This window comes from Mya arenaria, chromosome 5 (genome assembly GCF_026914265.1).
Source record: "Mya arenaria isolate MELC-2E11 chromosome 5, ASM2691426v1".
Taxonomy (NCBI): Eukaryota; Metazoa; Mollusca; class Bivalvia; order Myida; family Myidae; genus Mya; species Mya arenaria.
In genome coordinates, this window is record NC_069126.1 from 7,825,572 (window position 1) to 7,841,690 (window position 16,119).

Sequence of the window (16,119 nt, forward strand, 5' to 3'; positions counted from 1 at the left end):
ATCTTAAACAAGTGACAACCTTGACCAAGCTCTTGTATTAGCTCCACCGCTTTATCAATATCAAAATTGGTATAATGCACAGATGTCAGATTAGGATCTATGAAATCATTGACCGAGGTGCCAATGAGGGTGAGATAAATGGTGGATCATTCTGAACTCATTCGGGGCTTTTTTTGGGAACCAAACCGATAGGCGACACTATAAAGTTCGGCAGTGGCTGATATGTAAACGGTCCCGCAACTCGTCCTTCCGTGATTTCCTTGTTATTTTTTTGCTGTATTATATGCGGATTTGACATTGCTGATTTTAGATTTTTTGACATATGCTCCTGTCTAGGGCCTTGATAATGTAGGCTAAAACCTTGTGTGAAACAAATATTCGGCCTCAGACTCGTTGTAATTTAAAAGAAGTTTTGACAGTGTGTTAAGGTTGATGGGGGATGGGGCAATTTTAGTCGCATTCAAATTACATGGAAGAATACCGAATCTGGTGTCGACCACCGTTATATTGGACCTGATCTGGTCGCCTCGGTCGGGGGGCACGAAATGTCGCTCCCGCAGGGTAACGGGGGATATTTTGTATCGTGTGTGGCCTGGGGCAATTAGCTGCCGGGTGGCCTTCCCCGCATTTAGCACATGAGTGTAAGTATTTGCAGTTCGCCCAGTGACAATGACCCGCATTAAAATAATTGCACACAAGAGTTTTTCGGGTGGGATTTGTGGGATTTGCGGTATCGCGGACTAACAGACAACGCCACCAGTGATCGTTGTTGATACGTGCCCAAGAGGCTGGTTCGATTGCTTGCCGTATCCGAAATTGCTCATTGTACGCGCGCCACGCGAAGTCGCCTTGGCGTGCGGCGCATTCTCTTATGTCGCGCATATATTTGAACAAACCCTGTGTTGCATCTTTATGGGCCGATATGTACACTGCACTATATATGATGAACGCGTCAGTCCATTTCTCGATATTCGTTACCTTATCCTTACATTCTTTCGAGCGCGTCTCAAGCCGGCCGTCATTAGAAAGATGTAAAGTGGCTCCGCCACAAAGGTCAGAAAGCTCGACCGAGCCTTTCAACAGAAGCGCAAGGTTTACATAGTCGCCGTTGATAATTTGGCGTTTTAGTGATTCTGGCACATGCGCGGCGATATCGTCGCCCGCCAGGCGTATGATAGTAGGGACGTTCGTTTGCTGTGCTAATTGCGCGACGCTACTGGTAATGTTAGACACAGTGTCCTGTAATGGTTGTACGTTACAACCTGCCTCACCACACCCATTTATTATGTTAGATTCCCTTATAATGGATTCAAAATCAGTGATCCTTGGGGCGGTTACATTGATATCTTTACCTCCGTCATCGCGTTGTGCAGGCACGTCGGCTGTCCTCTCCGGGTCGACCTGGTGCCGTCTTCTCTTCACTCCTCTTCCGCGTCCCGGCATCGCTGAATGCTTGTCAAAATACTTCGATTAATTTAGATATTGTTAAGAGTTTTTGAATTGTAGCGGCCGCTACATTATCGCCAAAGAGAAAGAACTATCGCGAGATCTCGTCACGTGATGACATGTCAGTTGGTATGTACATGATATAGTAATGCAGCAGACTTAATAAAATGCAACGAAACCAGGGTATTTTGATTTTGGGTGTCAAACATTTTATCTCGGATTCGGAACACCTCGGTCATTTTCCATCGAAAGCAACCTCGGATGTATGCCGGTACATCAGTAGAAGTAGTTCGTAAAATTTTAAATATTAGAAATTCATCAATTACAGTGTTTGAACGCGTATTGTGCGTTACTAAGTCTATATTGATTGCCATTGAAGTGTATTATTGCATAATTAATTGAGATCTCCAAGAGTATAGTCATTAGATTAATGACAAGTTGAACTACTAACTCGAAATTACGACGCGATCTACTTGCAGCGTTGCTAAATGTAAAGAATTCTGATATTATAAACCGTCCATATACATCCGAGTTTGTTTTCGATTGAATTAGGCCGAGGTGTTCCGATTTCGATGAAAAGTGGCCAAGGTGTTCCGATTGGGGCTAGGCGAAGTGGATTGCCGCAGCAAGATATGGGTCAACCATACACATTTGTTAGATTTATTTCAAACTCATTTGGTTCCAATACAATAACAGTACATTTACATGTAAAATAGTTTGCTATAACAATAAATATATAAAATTATAGTAAAATGCAATGCTTTTTCGGAAAGTCAATACATGTATGTTGAATGCAATAATTAGACATTAGGTTGTTAAATGTGTGTAAGGTTATCTGCCAACTAAATGAGACAATACAACAATGAACATGTATAAATTACAGTTACATACAAACACATTCGAACAACTACACACTTTAAATATAGCACACTCCGCCCCTTCTGTGCTTTTCATCCAATGAGCATCTCAAACACGTTTGAATAACATTTAGTTAACTCCGCCCCTTTCTGTGTTTCTCGTCCAATCAGCACCGCAGCAAGATTTTCAAATTTTTGAAATATATTTCAAACCAATTTGACCAATCACAATCTTTACATAGAATATTGTATAATACAAGGATTTAAGTGTAACTTGGCTTATCAGTACTATTTTAGTCAGTACGTAGATGTATCAGGATTTGGGCGTAATTTTCTGACTTGCGCCAAACCCTCAAAATCGAAATTTATTTGGATTAAAAAGTTGGGAAGAACTTTAGGTGTACTTCCCGACGAAAATTGTAACAATTTCTAGTTAAAATCGTGAGTTTTGGTGTTATATATTACTTTTTCTCTCCTACATTGAAACAAAAAGTAAACTTAGACGATTTAAGGGCTGGAGACTTTTGTATAAATATAATCATATAAATCATACCAAAGTACATATTGTTGTTATTTCTCTTATTTCGGATTTATACATGAAATATTTATATAAAAAGAGATGAAGACACAATTCTAAACTATTTAACTAGAAACAACACACAAATCTATAGACACCACTACGCATTGCAAAATATATCAACATCCATAGAAACTGGCAAATTACACGAAATCTCAAAGAAACTTGCAAAAGATATTAATAATCAGAACAATCTAGTTTCTTTAGCAATACTGTATGGTGAATTAATACCCGGATTTTCATTTCTGTTTTCTTTGTGTGTTACCCTGCATCTACTGTGCAACCCTTTTTAATCTCTAAACATGTATTACCATAGGCGACAGTTTCGGTCAGGGAAGACGATTATAGTGTTTGTATATGATAATATTTTCACCATTCCCCGATCGTTACTGCCGCCTATGTGTTTTTATCACAGGCGATGCCAATCACAGTTACATTAATAGAATACATATATAAATATAATAAAAAAACAAGATCAGAGCAATGAAAATAAGATCAACTCAAAATGAAACAGCCTTCAAAAATACTTGCAATCAAAATCAACAACTCAACATTTGAAACTATACAGCAGCATTTCCATCTATACAAACGTTTTGCACATGTGCTGTTATATGCTAACATTGGGCCGAGTTTTCAGATTTTTGTTAAAATCAACAACTTTGTTAACGTAGTTTTTGTTAACTTCAAATGATCATGAAATACAATATTTCACCTTTTAAAGTTAACAACGAAGCTGTTCACAACGTTGTTAACAATAACGAAGTTCTGAACAATCGGTCCCATGTTTGTGAAATCTTGTGTTAAATGTATATACCAGGGGTTCTTTCTATAAAAGTTCTAGGACCGATTATTATCTATTTTCAATAGTACTTCGAACATGTACATGAGTTTCATGCACTTCTGAAAATATTCTTAGACGCAAAACCGCTCCTATGGTTCCATGGAAACCACACCCATGTATTTATAAATAAATGAATGTTTGTATACCGTTCATAACTATTCAAATATACGTATTTCAATTTTATTCATGAAGTCAATTTAATCATCGACTGACTGATAACTGATTGTTATTCTTGTTATCTCGATATTTAGGCAATTATTATTTTATAATGTTTTATCAAAACTCTTAGGAGCGATTTCGATGTTCAGCATAGAGCATTTATGATAATCCTCTCTCTTTAATGTGTACGACCTCGCTCCTAGAAATCTTGATGAAACGCCTTCCCCCCTGACCATCGCCTCTCCTTATTTATGAGATTTGCCAATATATGGTTAAGTGTTTAATTCGCGGAGATGACGAGGCCCGTCGGGGTCCCGGCTCCCCTTTGTTGACTTGCGCGCTGTCTTTTAAGTTCCTGCTGCATCAAATACATCGCCGCGCGGCATGGCTTCACTTCCGGTTTTTGATAGGTCATGTGAGAGACGGTGTTAAAGTCAAAATCACCCTCGCGGTTAACTGGTTTATCTTCCGGTTTGTAGTCCCTGGTCGGCTCGTACTTTTTAGGTGTGAATGACGTATGCGCGACGCTCTCGCCGTCAAACTTCTGAGTGGGTGGCAGGTAGGGTCGGTTCTCGTGGAAATCGCCGTATCTTACACGTGTGGTGGGGCCCCAGTTCTTTAAGAAATCTTTGGACGTTGTGTGGTCGTCAAACTTGGCGTCAGATTTCTGGACCTTCTGCGTTGGTACCACTGCACGTGCAATATAGGCCCGCGATAGATCTATGGGCCTGTAATCTCGCTGAAAATAAGACAAAATATAAAGTATATTGAATATACTGTGGAGCCAAACGCTTAAATTATAATCAATCATGTTCTGGTCACCGAGCATATAATTTAGTTCAGATATATTTTTCCAATAATTGTACGTGGACGGATATAAGAAAAAAAATATGGCAAAGCCGAAGAATCCCGTTTTTTAAGGTCTTTTTTTTTAAGACTAGTTCAGATGTCTGAAATTAAACGATGCTGTATAAACAACACGCGTTTTAATGCCGGTCCTCGTTACACCATATATTCTATATACCTCAACCAAAACAACGCTTGCTTGTCCTATTAAGAAAACAGACCATACGGACACAACCTGGCCCCGATTTCTCGAAACTTCTTAAGTTTAACAGGCTTAAATAGCTAATTTTGATAAGCAAACCTCTTTAATAAAACTTGTCATTTAATAAAAATCATTGTATCATTATTATTGGACAGAAAACTACAAAAAAATGTCTTTGAAAATTGAACATAAAACAGTAATATTACACAAGTTATAGAAGAACAAAACTAGTAAGTTAAGCCGAATCGTGTTATAACAGACTTAAATAGTTTCGAGAAATCGACCCCTGGCCCCAATTTCTCGAAACTTCTTAAGTCTCTTAAAACAGAACTAAGCTAAGCACACTATTTTTGTTTTTCTATAATACATGTATGCTTTATATTGACTTCTTTAATATGTTATAGACTTTAAATAGGAATTATCTTTATGATAATCACAATAAACTATTTTTTCATCTATCAAAATCAAATTTAAGTATGTATTTGAGCTAATTGAAATAAGCTACTTAAGCCTGTTAAGTTTAAGAAGTTTCGAGCAATCGGTCCCTGATGATTGCCGAGATGTTGCGAATGACACTCACCTTGTTGCTTGTCTCAGTGTCAAGGTCGGTGCCCGGAGGCTCATAGCTGTCCTCCAGTTTACACGCCAGCGGCTTCGGGTTCTTCAGCACGTCATGGCCACGGTAGATCTTCCGCTGCTCCGTCTCGAAACTCCGGCTGCGGCAGCGAGATAAAAGAAATAAATGACAAACATCACGATATAGAAGTTTTCAGAGAAACGCAAGAACCGGCTCGTGGTAAAGTCCGAATTGTAATATTAAACGCACTCATAGTATTTGACCCACAAAATGAAATTTACAAATACATTGTTGTAAATAATTGCTGCCAGTGGTACTACACGAAATTTAAAGACATATGTAACCAATGGTTACTCACTCAAGCGTATACAATTCGTTACATGAAGCAAACAACGGGCCCCTTGACATCATGTACCTGTTATCAAACTTGAGGTCCAGCGTGTCTGGTGCGGGTCTGGCGGGCATGGGCGGCTTGGGCTGGCCGCCGTGGTAGCCCGGAAAGTCATGCATGGCCTGAGTCTCGGCTGCGAACTTCCCGCGCGGCTTGTGGCGCCCAAGGTCGGATTGTCGGACGATCTGGGATGGACGGTGGTCGCCCTTGACGTCTTTGTAAGTGTCCATGTTGGTCGTCGTCATCATGTGGTTGCCTGTCAGAACATAGAAGTGTTTGATTAAGTAACACGCATTGGATAACATTGATGTTGCATGCTTATGGCCATCTGGTAGAGATTTTCGGTTTGTCTCGAGTCTCCTCGAGTTATTTCTAGTAATAACTACAGTTCGAAACCCGTTTGCTCGATCTCCCAGGGACCGGCAAAATACCTAAAGCCTCAGAGAATCGAACCAAGCGGGAATGCTTTCCTTCCGATCAGTAGAAAAAATCGGTCCTTTACATCCAGTTCGAGCCAACGAGGAAATTTTCGCAGTTTCGCCTTCTGGTAGTATTAATTATTAGTTTTCTAAAGTCTTGAAGGCAACGGTTTATCTCTGTGATAAATACAGCTAGAATGCGGACCAGATCTTGTTTTTTAAAGGAGAAAGTGCCCGCGGCTTGCTAGGGCAGGAGTCGACGACATTTTGGTTGCAAAGCGAACACATATATCATTTAAAACAAGGCCATATCGCCGTCGATATTTCAGATCTCAATAACTCCTACCTTCCATCTGTATGTGGGACTCGGCAAGGCGGATGGCGTCGGGACGTTTCGCGAACTCCCCGGTAAACGACTGCTGGGTGATGCTTTGACCAGTGTTGTCTTTCGACGGGAACAGAATAGAGCCTAGGGAACAAAAACAAACAGAAGAACTTAATATTGTTGGTGTCAGAATATTGTAATTCGAATCAGTTATCCTTAAATGAAAAGGATAGCATGAACTCCAATCTACAACACACTCAACATTTACTTTTTTGGCGTTGGAGTAAAACATTTTTACAGCAGAATGCTTGATTTTTATAAGTCTTTATTTACACTGAAAAAAATTGTAATAGATAACACAACTGTCAAAGCAGATAAGGTGTCAATGTGACTTTAGGATTCCACCATTTAAGGCGAATTTGAAAACAAACAGATATACATTTATCGTACAAAAAAGCTAAATGAAGAACATTTATAATTGAATGAGCGCCTCGAAAATATATGATACGACATCAAAAGAATTAAATCGCCTTGCCAACGTACCGACGAAGCTAGGCAGTTCGCCGAACGCCACTTGTTTCTGCCCTACCCATCTCTTGTGGTGGTCCTTGTAGGTCGTCCGTCCGTCAAACCTCGCGCTTGTTCGCCGGAAGTTCTCCCGCGGCGCCTCGTACCGTCTTATTTCCGGGAGCGCGTGTTTGGCAGTGAACTCCTGTGTATAATACGTATCTTTCTCAACTGGCACGGATGGCGCTTCGTAGAGCTCTTTCTGAAACCACAGACATTTCCAGATATAATGAATAACATGACATGCCTTTAAGAGTTCAATTACAGAATTATCTTCGGTTTTAAAATGATACAGTTTTTTTATCAAGTATCAATTCTCTCATAATTAGACAACAATATTGTCTTATCAATATTGTAAAATAGCTTAAAGCATGTTTGATTGGTTTAAAAAAAATTCCTGCGTTGCAATTTACAGATTAGTATCAAAGTATATATTCAATCCCATGCATTAGATAGCAGACGATCACCGATCACTAATTCACGAAAAATGTGATAAATATGTGTCATAAGTTTCACAATTCATCCGAGAAATAAGCTGTACAGTAAAACTACGACCACCTGTTAGAACGACCGCAGTTTTACTGTATTAGTAATGCCTTTAATCAACCTGATAAATGTATGTTGCCTACATCGAATCGAAATGAATGGTTATTAAGATACAAACACATTTACATTCAAATATGAGTACATTCTCAAGTGGGAAAAATGTCAAGTTGGAAGTTGTCCGGTTAACGCAGTGGTTAGCGCGCTCGCTTCTCACCAAGGTGTCCCGGGTTCGATTCCCGGCCTGGACTGTGAGTGAGTTTGGTTTGTGGTCACCGAGCGGGATATGTGTTTTTCCTCCGGGTACTCCGGATCCACCCACAGGACAAGACCACACTCTCGCGTTATGCACCAGTCAATTGTAACCACGCCCCCCCCCCCAGGTCCGGGGAATAGTGGGGACTTTGACTTTCGGTCCAGCCAACCCCGGGAAAAATCTCTGCCCTGCGGGAAAGAACTGATGGTCAAATCCCCGCCAAATGCCCCCGCGCCCCAGGGAGCCTAGGTAAGGCAAATTCGATCCCCGCTATATTTTGCGCGAAGACAAAACCACCACATTCACCCGGCACTGCGGGGCCACCTAAAAGGTAAAAACACGGCCCATTTCCCGGATATCCCCGGTATACCCCCGGACCTGGGGGGGGGGGGGCGTGGTTACAATTGTCTGGTGCATAACATTGTCCCAACGAGAGTGATTGATATAATATTGTAATAACTTGTTGTACACTTGTTGTAAAATAAATAAGTATGACCTAAACTAAGTTGTGAAATATATATACCGGTGCAAAGTCTGGTGGACGTCCAACTTCTTTGGGGGCCTTAAAGTCATCTCTTTGATTGGTGGAGAAGGTCATAGCCGGGGGGTTGGGGTTGCGCGGAGAGGGGGGCGGGCGCTTGCTGGATCGGGGCCGGACGTCTTTGGCGTGTTTAAACGTGTCCCGGTAGTCGGATACGTCGGGGTAGGACCGAAGACGCCGAGGTTTTGGCATCTGCTCCTTCCGCCTTTTGTGGCGTCTGAAGAAAATGGGAGAAAGCTGTTTTTGTAGTGATTTCTTTGTTTGTATAATTAAATAGGAAAAGCGCATGTCAGAAGGTCAATATATTATTTCGTAGCGTGTCAGATTGGAAAAGCCTGCATGCAATAATTTCATTATTCAATAGTGGAATTGCACATGCACGGTGTCGTAATCTTTTCCTATTCAGGTGATACTGTTTTCTGTATGCCCTTATCTAATTCAATAATGGCAGTGAATAATCCAATTATAGACCTTCATGCGGCTCCATACTTTGATCTTTTGTAATGTTTGCGCGCCAGGGATTTTAATTGAAAATTAAAGCACTTTTAGCGACAGACGCCAAGTAAGGTTTCCTTATTTATGACCAACAAGTTGTGGTCAATCGATTTATATGAGAAAAACGTTTTTAAACTCAATCAATTTTTTTTTTAAATAAAAAAAATTCTTATAATTCCAAACTAAAGATTATAAAACCAAAAATGTGACCTTTTTTTTAAACATATGTTTTATAAATATGCATGTCAGTACAAAATGCATATTTATAAAAAAAAAATATTTTTTCAATATTTTTGGTATAAGAATTTTTAGTCTGGAATTATAATATTTTTTATTTAAAAAAAAAATGATTGAGTTTGAAAATTCGATGACAAGACAAGTTCGAAGTAGACGTTCGAGCTGCACGTGCATGTTTTTTTTACTTGAGCCAGTCAATGAATGATTTTTAATGGTTGGAAAGAGAAGATGTATTTTCTTTAACAAATATTTAACTGAATATTAGGAAATTATTGAACCTAGTGATTAATCATTGTACAAGCACATTCCATTACTGGTTTAACATGGTAATGGTAATTAAAACTTCTTTCAAAACGCCCTATCACGCAAATAAAATTAGCAGAAAAATCAAACATTTGTGAATAGGTTGGGAAAGAAACATTTGCGAATGCAAACATGCGGCAGTAGGTTTTCAATGGATTCTTTTTTTGTATTTTTAATTATTGAATACAAAATGTAAATAACGTGTTCACGATTCGACGATCAATTTCGTCGCCTGTCCTTTGTAAAATGATTATTCATTAAATGATAGGTATTGATCAGGTTTACCTCCTATATAATAATCATATTGAAATATCCAATTCAATCATCCGCACTGCCTTTGATATAATTTGTTTATAAATCATAAATAATATTTACACGTTATGAATGGTTTATTATATTCGCGTGACTTCTAAACGACTTTATTCATGAAAATAAGTCAAAGAGTGAAATATGACCACATTCAACATGAAAATTGATAGTCAAAAAGTCAAAATATTGTACGAAGGTTAAGCTAATGAAGTTTATATTAGACACGCGAAATACCCATACATCGCTGGTAGATACCATGTTATACCATTTATTTCAATAATGCATTCAGGTATTTATATACCTATAGCATATACAAACAAAAATATATACTTAGGAATGTACAATCAACATGATTAGTTATTTGTATATCTATAGTAATTGTATACGATCATCCTACCCAATCTAGTCTACAATGTTTTCTGGGTTTCTGCTGTTAATACTGGCTTTGTTTTGTGTTGATAATATTTTTGTTTACATATAACTAATGATTCAAACATGTCTACACTCTATCAAAAACACTGCATGAAACTTTGGTGATCTGAAAGTGTACTGAAACCCCCGTAACAAAACATCCGATAAAATGTTATCATTTGAGGAATGTCCGAGGAGGCTCCGGAGTAACTAAAAAGATTGGTATTTCTATTGGTGTTATGTGTGTATACGAAAAGTTTACATTTACACTGCTATGTTGCTATCTGTACTTTGATACATACATGTAGTTAACTGTATTATCCATATTTGTTGAACAATTAAAAACTATGGAAGCGTATATCGTTTGTATTGATCATGTGACCATGTGGTGTTGTCGATTCGTTTTATGTCGACATTAGGTATAACAGTACATATTGCCAAAGTTATGTCGACATGTCCAGTAAATGAGTTAGGAACTCTTCATAATAACTACACATGGTGTAATAACTCATTATGTCGACATGAAACAAGTCGACAATACTTCATGACCACATAATCAGTATATACGATATACGCTTCCATAGAAAGTAATCAATGTCATGATTACGAACAGTCTCAAGTCTGAGTTTAGACTAAGACTCTAAACAGCAAACCTTCATTTCATTGTAACTTTCCTTCTTAAGTTTTGAAGCTGACATTTGCTGACTTTTATTACTACATTGTATTTAAAACTGACACTGAAATCAAGATGATTCTTTGTAATTCTAATCAAAACGCTTTTCTGGGTATTAGTTTGAACTCAGACAAACACGTCGACAATATTTTATGACCACATAATCAGTATATACGATATGCGCTTCCATAGAAAGTAACCAGGGGTCACGATTACGAACAGTCTCAAGTCTGAGTTTAGACTAAGACTCTAAACAGCAAACCTTCATTTCATTGTAACTTTCCTTCTAGCTGAGAATTGATGATGACATTTGCTGACATTTATTATTACAGTCGAACGCTGTTGGCTCGAACTCACAGGGACGGGCGAAAATACCTCGAGCCTCGGTAAATTCGAGCCAAGCGGTATTGCTTTCATTCAGTATAATGAAATTGGTCCTTTACATTCAATTCGAGCCAAAAAGGATTTCGAGCCAAGCGAGTTCGAGCCAACGGGGTTCGACTGTATTTAACTGTGAAACTGAAATACAGAAATAAGATTTTATTTGTAATTTTAATCAAAGTGCTTTTCTGAGTATTAGTCTGAACTCAGACTTGATACTGTTCGTAATCATATCTCCAGGGATCGCAATGCCGGTTTTATTAAAATATCTATGGCCATTAAACACAAGATTGATGAGTGCTTTTTTTTGGCTTTATCCCTTAAACCATATATCGCGCCCGAGATTTCGTATCAGATTATCTTGAATTTCAAAAAGTGCGAAATGCCATTATGATAAGCTTTAAGCTTTGCATTGTTCAATTGTTCAATAAAATAAACAATTGTGCAAAAAGACAGATAACAGTTTTTGAATATCGATAATTCAATGTTTTCTGTAATATGTTTTGTTAGGAGATATTGAAATTTGAAATAAAATGGTTCGGTAAAATGTACGTTTAACAAGTCATTTGCTAATGGAAGTCGACAAGAACAAACAGAAGTTATGGATTTAATTGTTAGTGAAGAGACAGTCAAATATTAGAAATATGGTTAAATTTCAGCAGGCCAGACCATAAATTTTAGGAATCAAGTTTGTTTACACAAAACAATGAGTTAGTACTTTACAGTTCACAGACGTCTGTTCTGCATCAATCATGTCAAAAATACGAGTTAGAGACAAAATGAACCATTAATGAGTTTATACTTGAAAACATACAAAAGTTGTTAAAGCTGCACTCTCACAGATTGGCCGTTTCGACAACTTTTTTATATCTTTTTGTTGTTGTGGAATTTGCTAACTTTCGTGCAAATGTCCGGAAACCAGTGATACAAGACTGCTGACAAAATACCAGATCGCAATTGTTTATATTTACGTTCGAATATTGATGTTTTATGGCTTAAAGCGTTACTAACGCTTTATGAAAAATGTGTTTTTCAGCATTTTTTTTTCAAACAATTAAGATCTGTTCTATTGTGAGTTATCTTGTATGACAGAATTCAAGGCATTGATGCCAAAATCAGCTTATTCTGAGACAAAAAATAGGGGAAAAGGCGAAACTGTCAATCTGTTAGAGTACAGCTTTAAGAGACAATTGGCCGATTGCTCAGAACTAAAGTTAACAATGTTGTTAACGTCATCGTTGTTAACTTTCAAATCGTTACTGCTTTGAAAGTGTAATGGATACACGTCTGAATGCTGTATTTCTAACAAAATTTGAGACAACTGTTTCAGCTGTATCTCTTAATATTTAAACATGTTTACACATCATTAAATAGCTCAAGCTTAAAAGTTAACAACGATTTCGTTTATCACGTTGTTAACTTAAAATAAGTTCTGAACAATCGATAGGTTAACAACGTTCATAGGTAAAAGTTTATGAGAATTGAAATACACGTTGAGGTTAATAAAAAAAAAGAATCTTGAATGTTATTTTCAAATACACAAACGTTATAACATGTACAGAAACGTTCCTAAATACCTTTAATAAATATACTTTAAGGCACACATTATAGTTTGATGCAAATTTTAATTTTCTATTTTAATGCATTATCATGACATGGTGTAACTCATTTGAATTTAATGACCAGAATAAAAAATGCATATGATTTAGATACAGGTAAAAAATATATTAGCGATATTTTGGCGCTATTTTAACTGGGGATTCGGTGGTCACGTAGCTATTAATTAAAACAATAAAACAAAACATTAATAAAGGCTAACATTTTTATCTGTACACAAACAAAAACAACAAAAAAAAACATTATTTTAATTCATTAAAGTAAAATGAGTTTAGCATGATAATGCATTAAAATTAAACATTTTTTTCATCAACTAATGTTGTGTGCCTTTCAGACACCATGCAAAGGTTTATACATGTAAAAACATACGTAGAATATACAATAACATGACAACTAGGACAGATAGGGGGAATTCGGAAGATATTTCTCACCGTCCCTGCTGCGCGAAACATCGTGGATTTCTGTACGTGAAACAAATAAGCATGAAACAAAAAACAAACTCCGAGATCAAAGGCCCTGCGATCTTTGTTGGATAAGACAAACTATTCTTGAATATATTTGTCTTTCTTTTTTGATATTGAACAAAATATGCTTAAAATTTCAAACTTGAAATTATATAAATGAATAATCTATTTGAACTTTATTGGGAACATTTCATAAATTAAAGCATTTTTAATTTTGAAATCGTTGAAAACTAAAGACTATACCTGAATTTATTAAAGTATTTTCATTAAACTTCGTTAAGGACAATATTAATATGTTTAAAGGTCTCTGATCATACACAGTGTGCAATGTGCAGTATTAAGTTTCAAGTATACAAAATTTAAGTATCTTTAAATATACAACTGTCGACCATTCATTGATTATTTAATAACCACAAATTATTAGACATTGTATAGATATGCCATGAAGTTATCAATACCCTAATCTTAAGCACTTACGGAGCTTAACTGGTAGCAAAACTTGTTTGAAGACGAATGATAAAATCCTCAAAATATATAAACTGTCATATGATATGAGGCCATCGTTGACAAATATTTGGTAAAACTTAATACATTTGTTTATATTCATACTCTGAGGGTGTAAAACAATCAAGAAACAATATTAACAATGTAAAATACATTTTACTTACATGAACTTACAAAAGTTGTATTTCATTATGTGATAAAACAATAAAATACGTACCCACAATCGCAGAGATCACTAATTGAGATATTGTCTGGGAACTTTTCAGCTAAAATAGCTGCCTCCCTACTTGGTGTTGCCATTTTTGATGTCACTTTAAGCCCTCTCACTATTCAATATTATTTTAAAACAGTAGCGATATATTAAAGCATTGTACTATTCCGTCTGTTTTTAATTACACTATAATTTTCTCCGAGATTGATTTATTTTGGAATCCTTTGACTCGTCGTGTGTTTCCACTACCGTTCCGACAATAACACCCGTAATATTTGTGTATCACAATAGAAAAGCAAACAAGAATTATTTGTGCAAAAGTTCGCACATTGAAGTAACCAGGGCTTAAACCGGTAGTCGGTGCTTGACGACGTTGTAGCAACGAGCTCTTCCGACTAACCCCCGCGTAATTTGAATTTATTTCTTTTAGTGACATTTATGGTGTATTTATCATTTATTCGGATTTAATGAAGAATGTGAAATCGTTCACATGTTTATCAAATCAACTTAATAACATCATAGACATTGCCGTGCAGACGACGTGACTTATGTGTTGCAAAAACCAGCTTGCTTTTTTATTGGATAAAATATAGCACCGAACCCTTTTTATCTGAAATATAGCACCGAAACCCTATAGTGCCATTTAATGCATGAAAAACACGTGCAAAGCGTACTTGTCGGTGGTGTGTGGGGTGCATTTAAAACAAATAATAATTTGAATTATTAGCCTATGAAACTAAGTATATACTAAAAATTATTAAAGAAAAAAACACGTTCAATGTGAGAATTCGACGCTTAATTGTCTAACCATAAACTTGATAAGGAATTAGTTGTCTTCCGCGAAGAAAATACTCCTTTCGGAAAATAGAATGGTTCAAACATGGGGTATACTGACCAGTGACATTTTAATTCACCCCAAAGGCTTCTTCATGTTTCAAAAGTAAGCTTAAACATTTAAATAACAAGATTAAGCTTGCAGCAAACATTTGTTCATTCATGACCATATTTTCACACCTTTCAGTGTCATGGATAAACGCGCTACATTAACGCATTGTTATTATTATAATAAATTTATTTATAGAATATTTATTAATAAAATAAGTAGACTAAACCAAAAACCGGAAGGCAGAAAAATGATACAAAATCGCTAAAATATGGCACTTAACTAAAATTTGAAGAATTGCCACTCCAGAATAAAGCTCTTAAATATTATATAATATCATGTACATTTTCTATAAGCCACAGCTTGCATTTATGCAAACAACATTTCCACGGAAAGTGTTGTAGAAATCTGCCATTTAAACCTCAGAATTGTTCATCATGACAAACAATGTCCCAGGGTTTCAAAACGTGGACGAATTTGTACGGGAACTAGCAGTGCTGGTTTCCGACCTCGGCTCTCAGAGCCACCGCTCGTACGTGTGGTCGTGCATGGTGCGAGATCTGTCTTCTTTTCTGTCTTTCCCGATGGCTCTTAGAGCCACCATCGAACATGTGTATGTGGTCGCGCATGTTACGAAAACTCATCCTTCCTACCCCTCACTCATCATTCTCACCCCTTTCCCATATCCTTAATACCCCTCTCATCCTTCCTACCACTCTCTCATTCTTCTTACCCCTCTCTCATCCTTCTCACCCCTTTTCCATCCTTCCTACCCCTCTCTCATCCATCCTACTCCTCTCATCCATCCTACCCCTCTTTCATCCTTCTTACCCCTCTCTCATTCCTCCCCCACTCTCATCCATCCTATCCCTCTCATCATTTTTATCCCTATCATCCGTCTTCCTAACCAGTTCATCCTCCCCCCTTTCATCCCTCTTCCAACACCTCTCATCCTACCTACCCCTCTCATCCTCACCTCCGCTCATCCTGCCTACCCCTCTCATCCTACCCCTCTCTCATCCTTACTACCCCTCAAATTCTTCCTATCCCTCATCCTACCCCTCTCTCATCCTTCCTACCCCTC

The 16,119-nt window shown here is 37.3% G+C and overlaps 1 protein-coding gene across 2 annotated transcripts; it reads right to left on the reverse strand.

The window, feature by feature from the left end:
- Positions 1-2,092: 2,092 nt before the first annotated feature.
- LOC128236268 (uncharacterized) lies at positions 2,093-14,539 on the reverse strand. Of its 2 annotated transcripts, XM_052951150.1 has the most exons (8): positions 14,159-14,539; positions 13,405-13,434; positions 8,530-8,764; positions 7,184-7,409; positions 6,662-6,784; positions 5,921-6,152; positions 5,509-5,644; positions 2,093-4,619 (listed from the first exon to the last, which is right to left on the reverse strand). In XM_052951150.1, the coding sequence occupies exons 1-8, from the start codon at positions 14,239-14,241 to the stop codon at positions 4,161-4,163; spliced, it is 1,524 nt and encodes a 507-aa protein (XP_052807110.1). In that variant the 5' UTR covers positions 14,242-14,539; the 3' UTR covers positions 2,093-4,160. The 2 variants fall into 2 exon arrangements, with proteins under 2 accessions (XP_052807110.1, XP_052807111.1); XM_052951151.1 differs by lacking the exon at positions 13,405-13,434 and having other exon boundaries at positions 14,159-14,538.
- Positions 14,540-16,119: the final 1,580 nt, after the last annotated feature.

Excerpts from the sequence above, each read along its gene's own strand:
- LOC128236268 (XM_052951150.1), bottom strand. The coding sequence starts at position 14,241 with ATGGCAACACCAAGTAGGGAGGCAGCTATTTTAGCTGAAAAGTTCCCA. Across the intron at positions 8,765-13,404 it reads TGTTTCGCGCAGCAGGGACG|ACGCCACAAAAGGCGGAAGG; the intron begins GTGAGAAATATC and ends CATTTTCTTCAG. Across the intron at positions 7,410-8,529 it reads GTCCACCAGACTTTGCACCG|AAAGAGCTCTACGAAGCGCC; the intron begins GTATATATATTT and ends CTGTGGTTTCAG.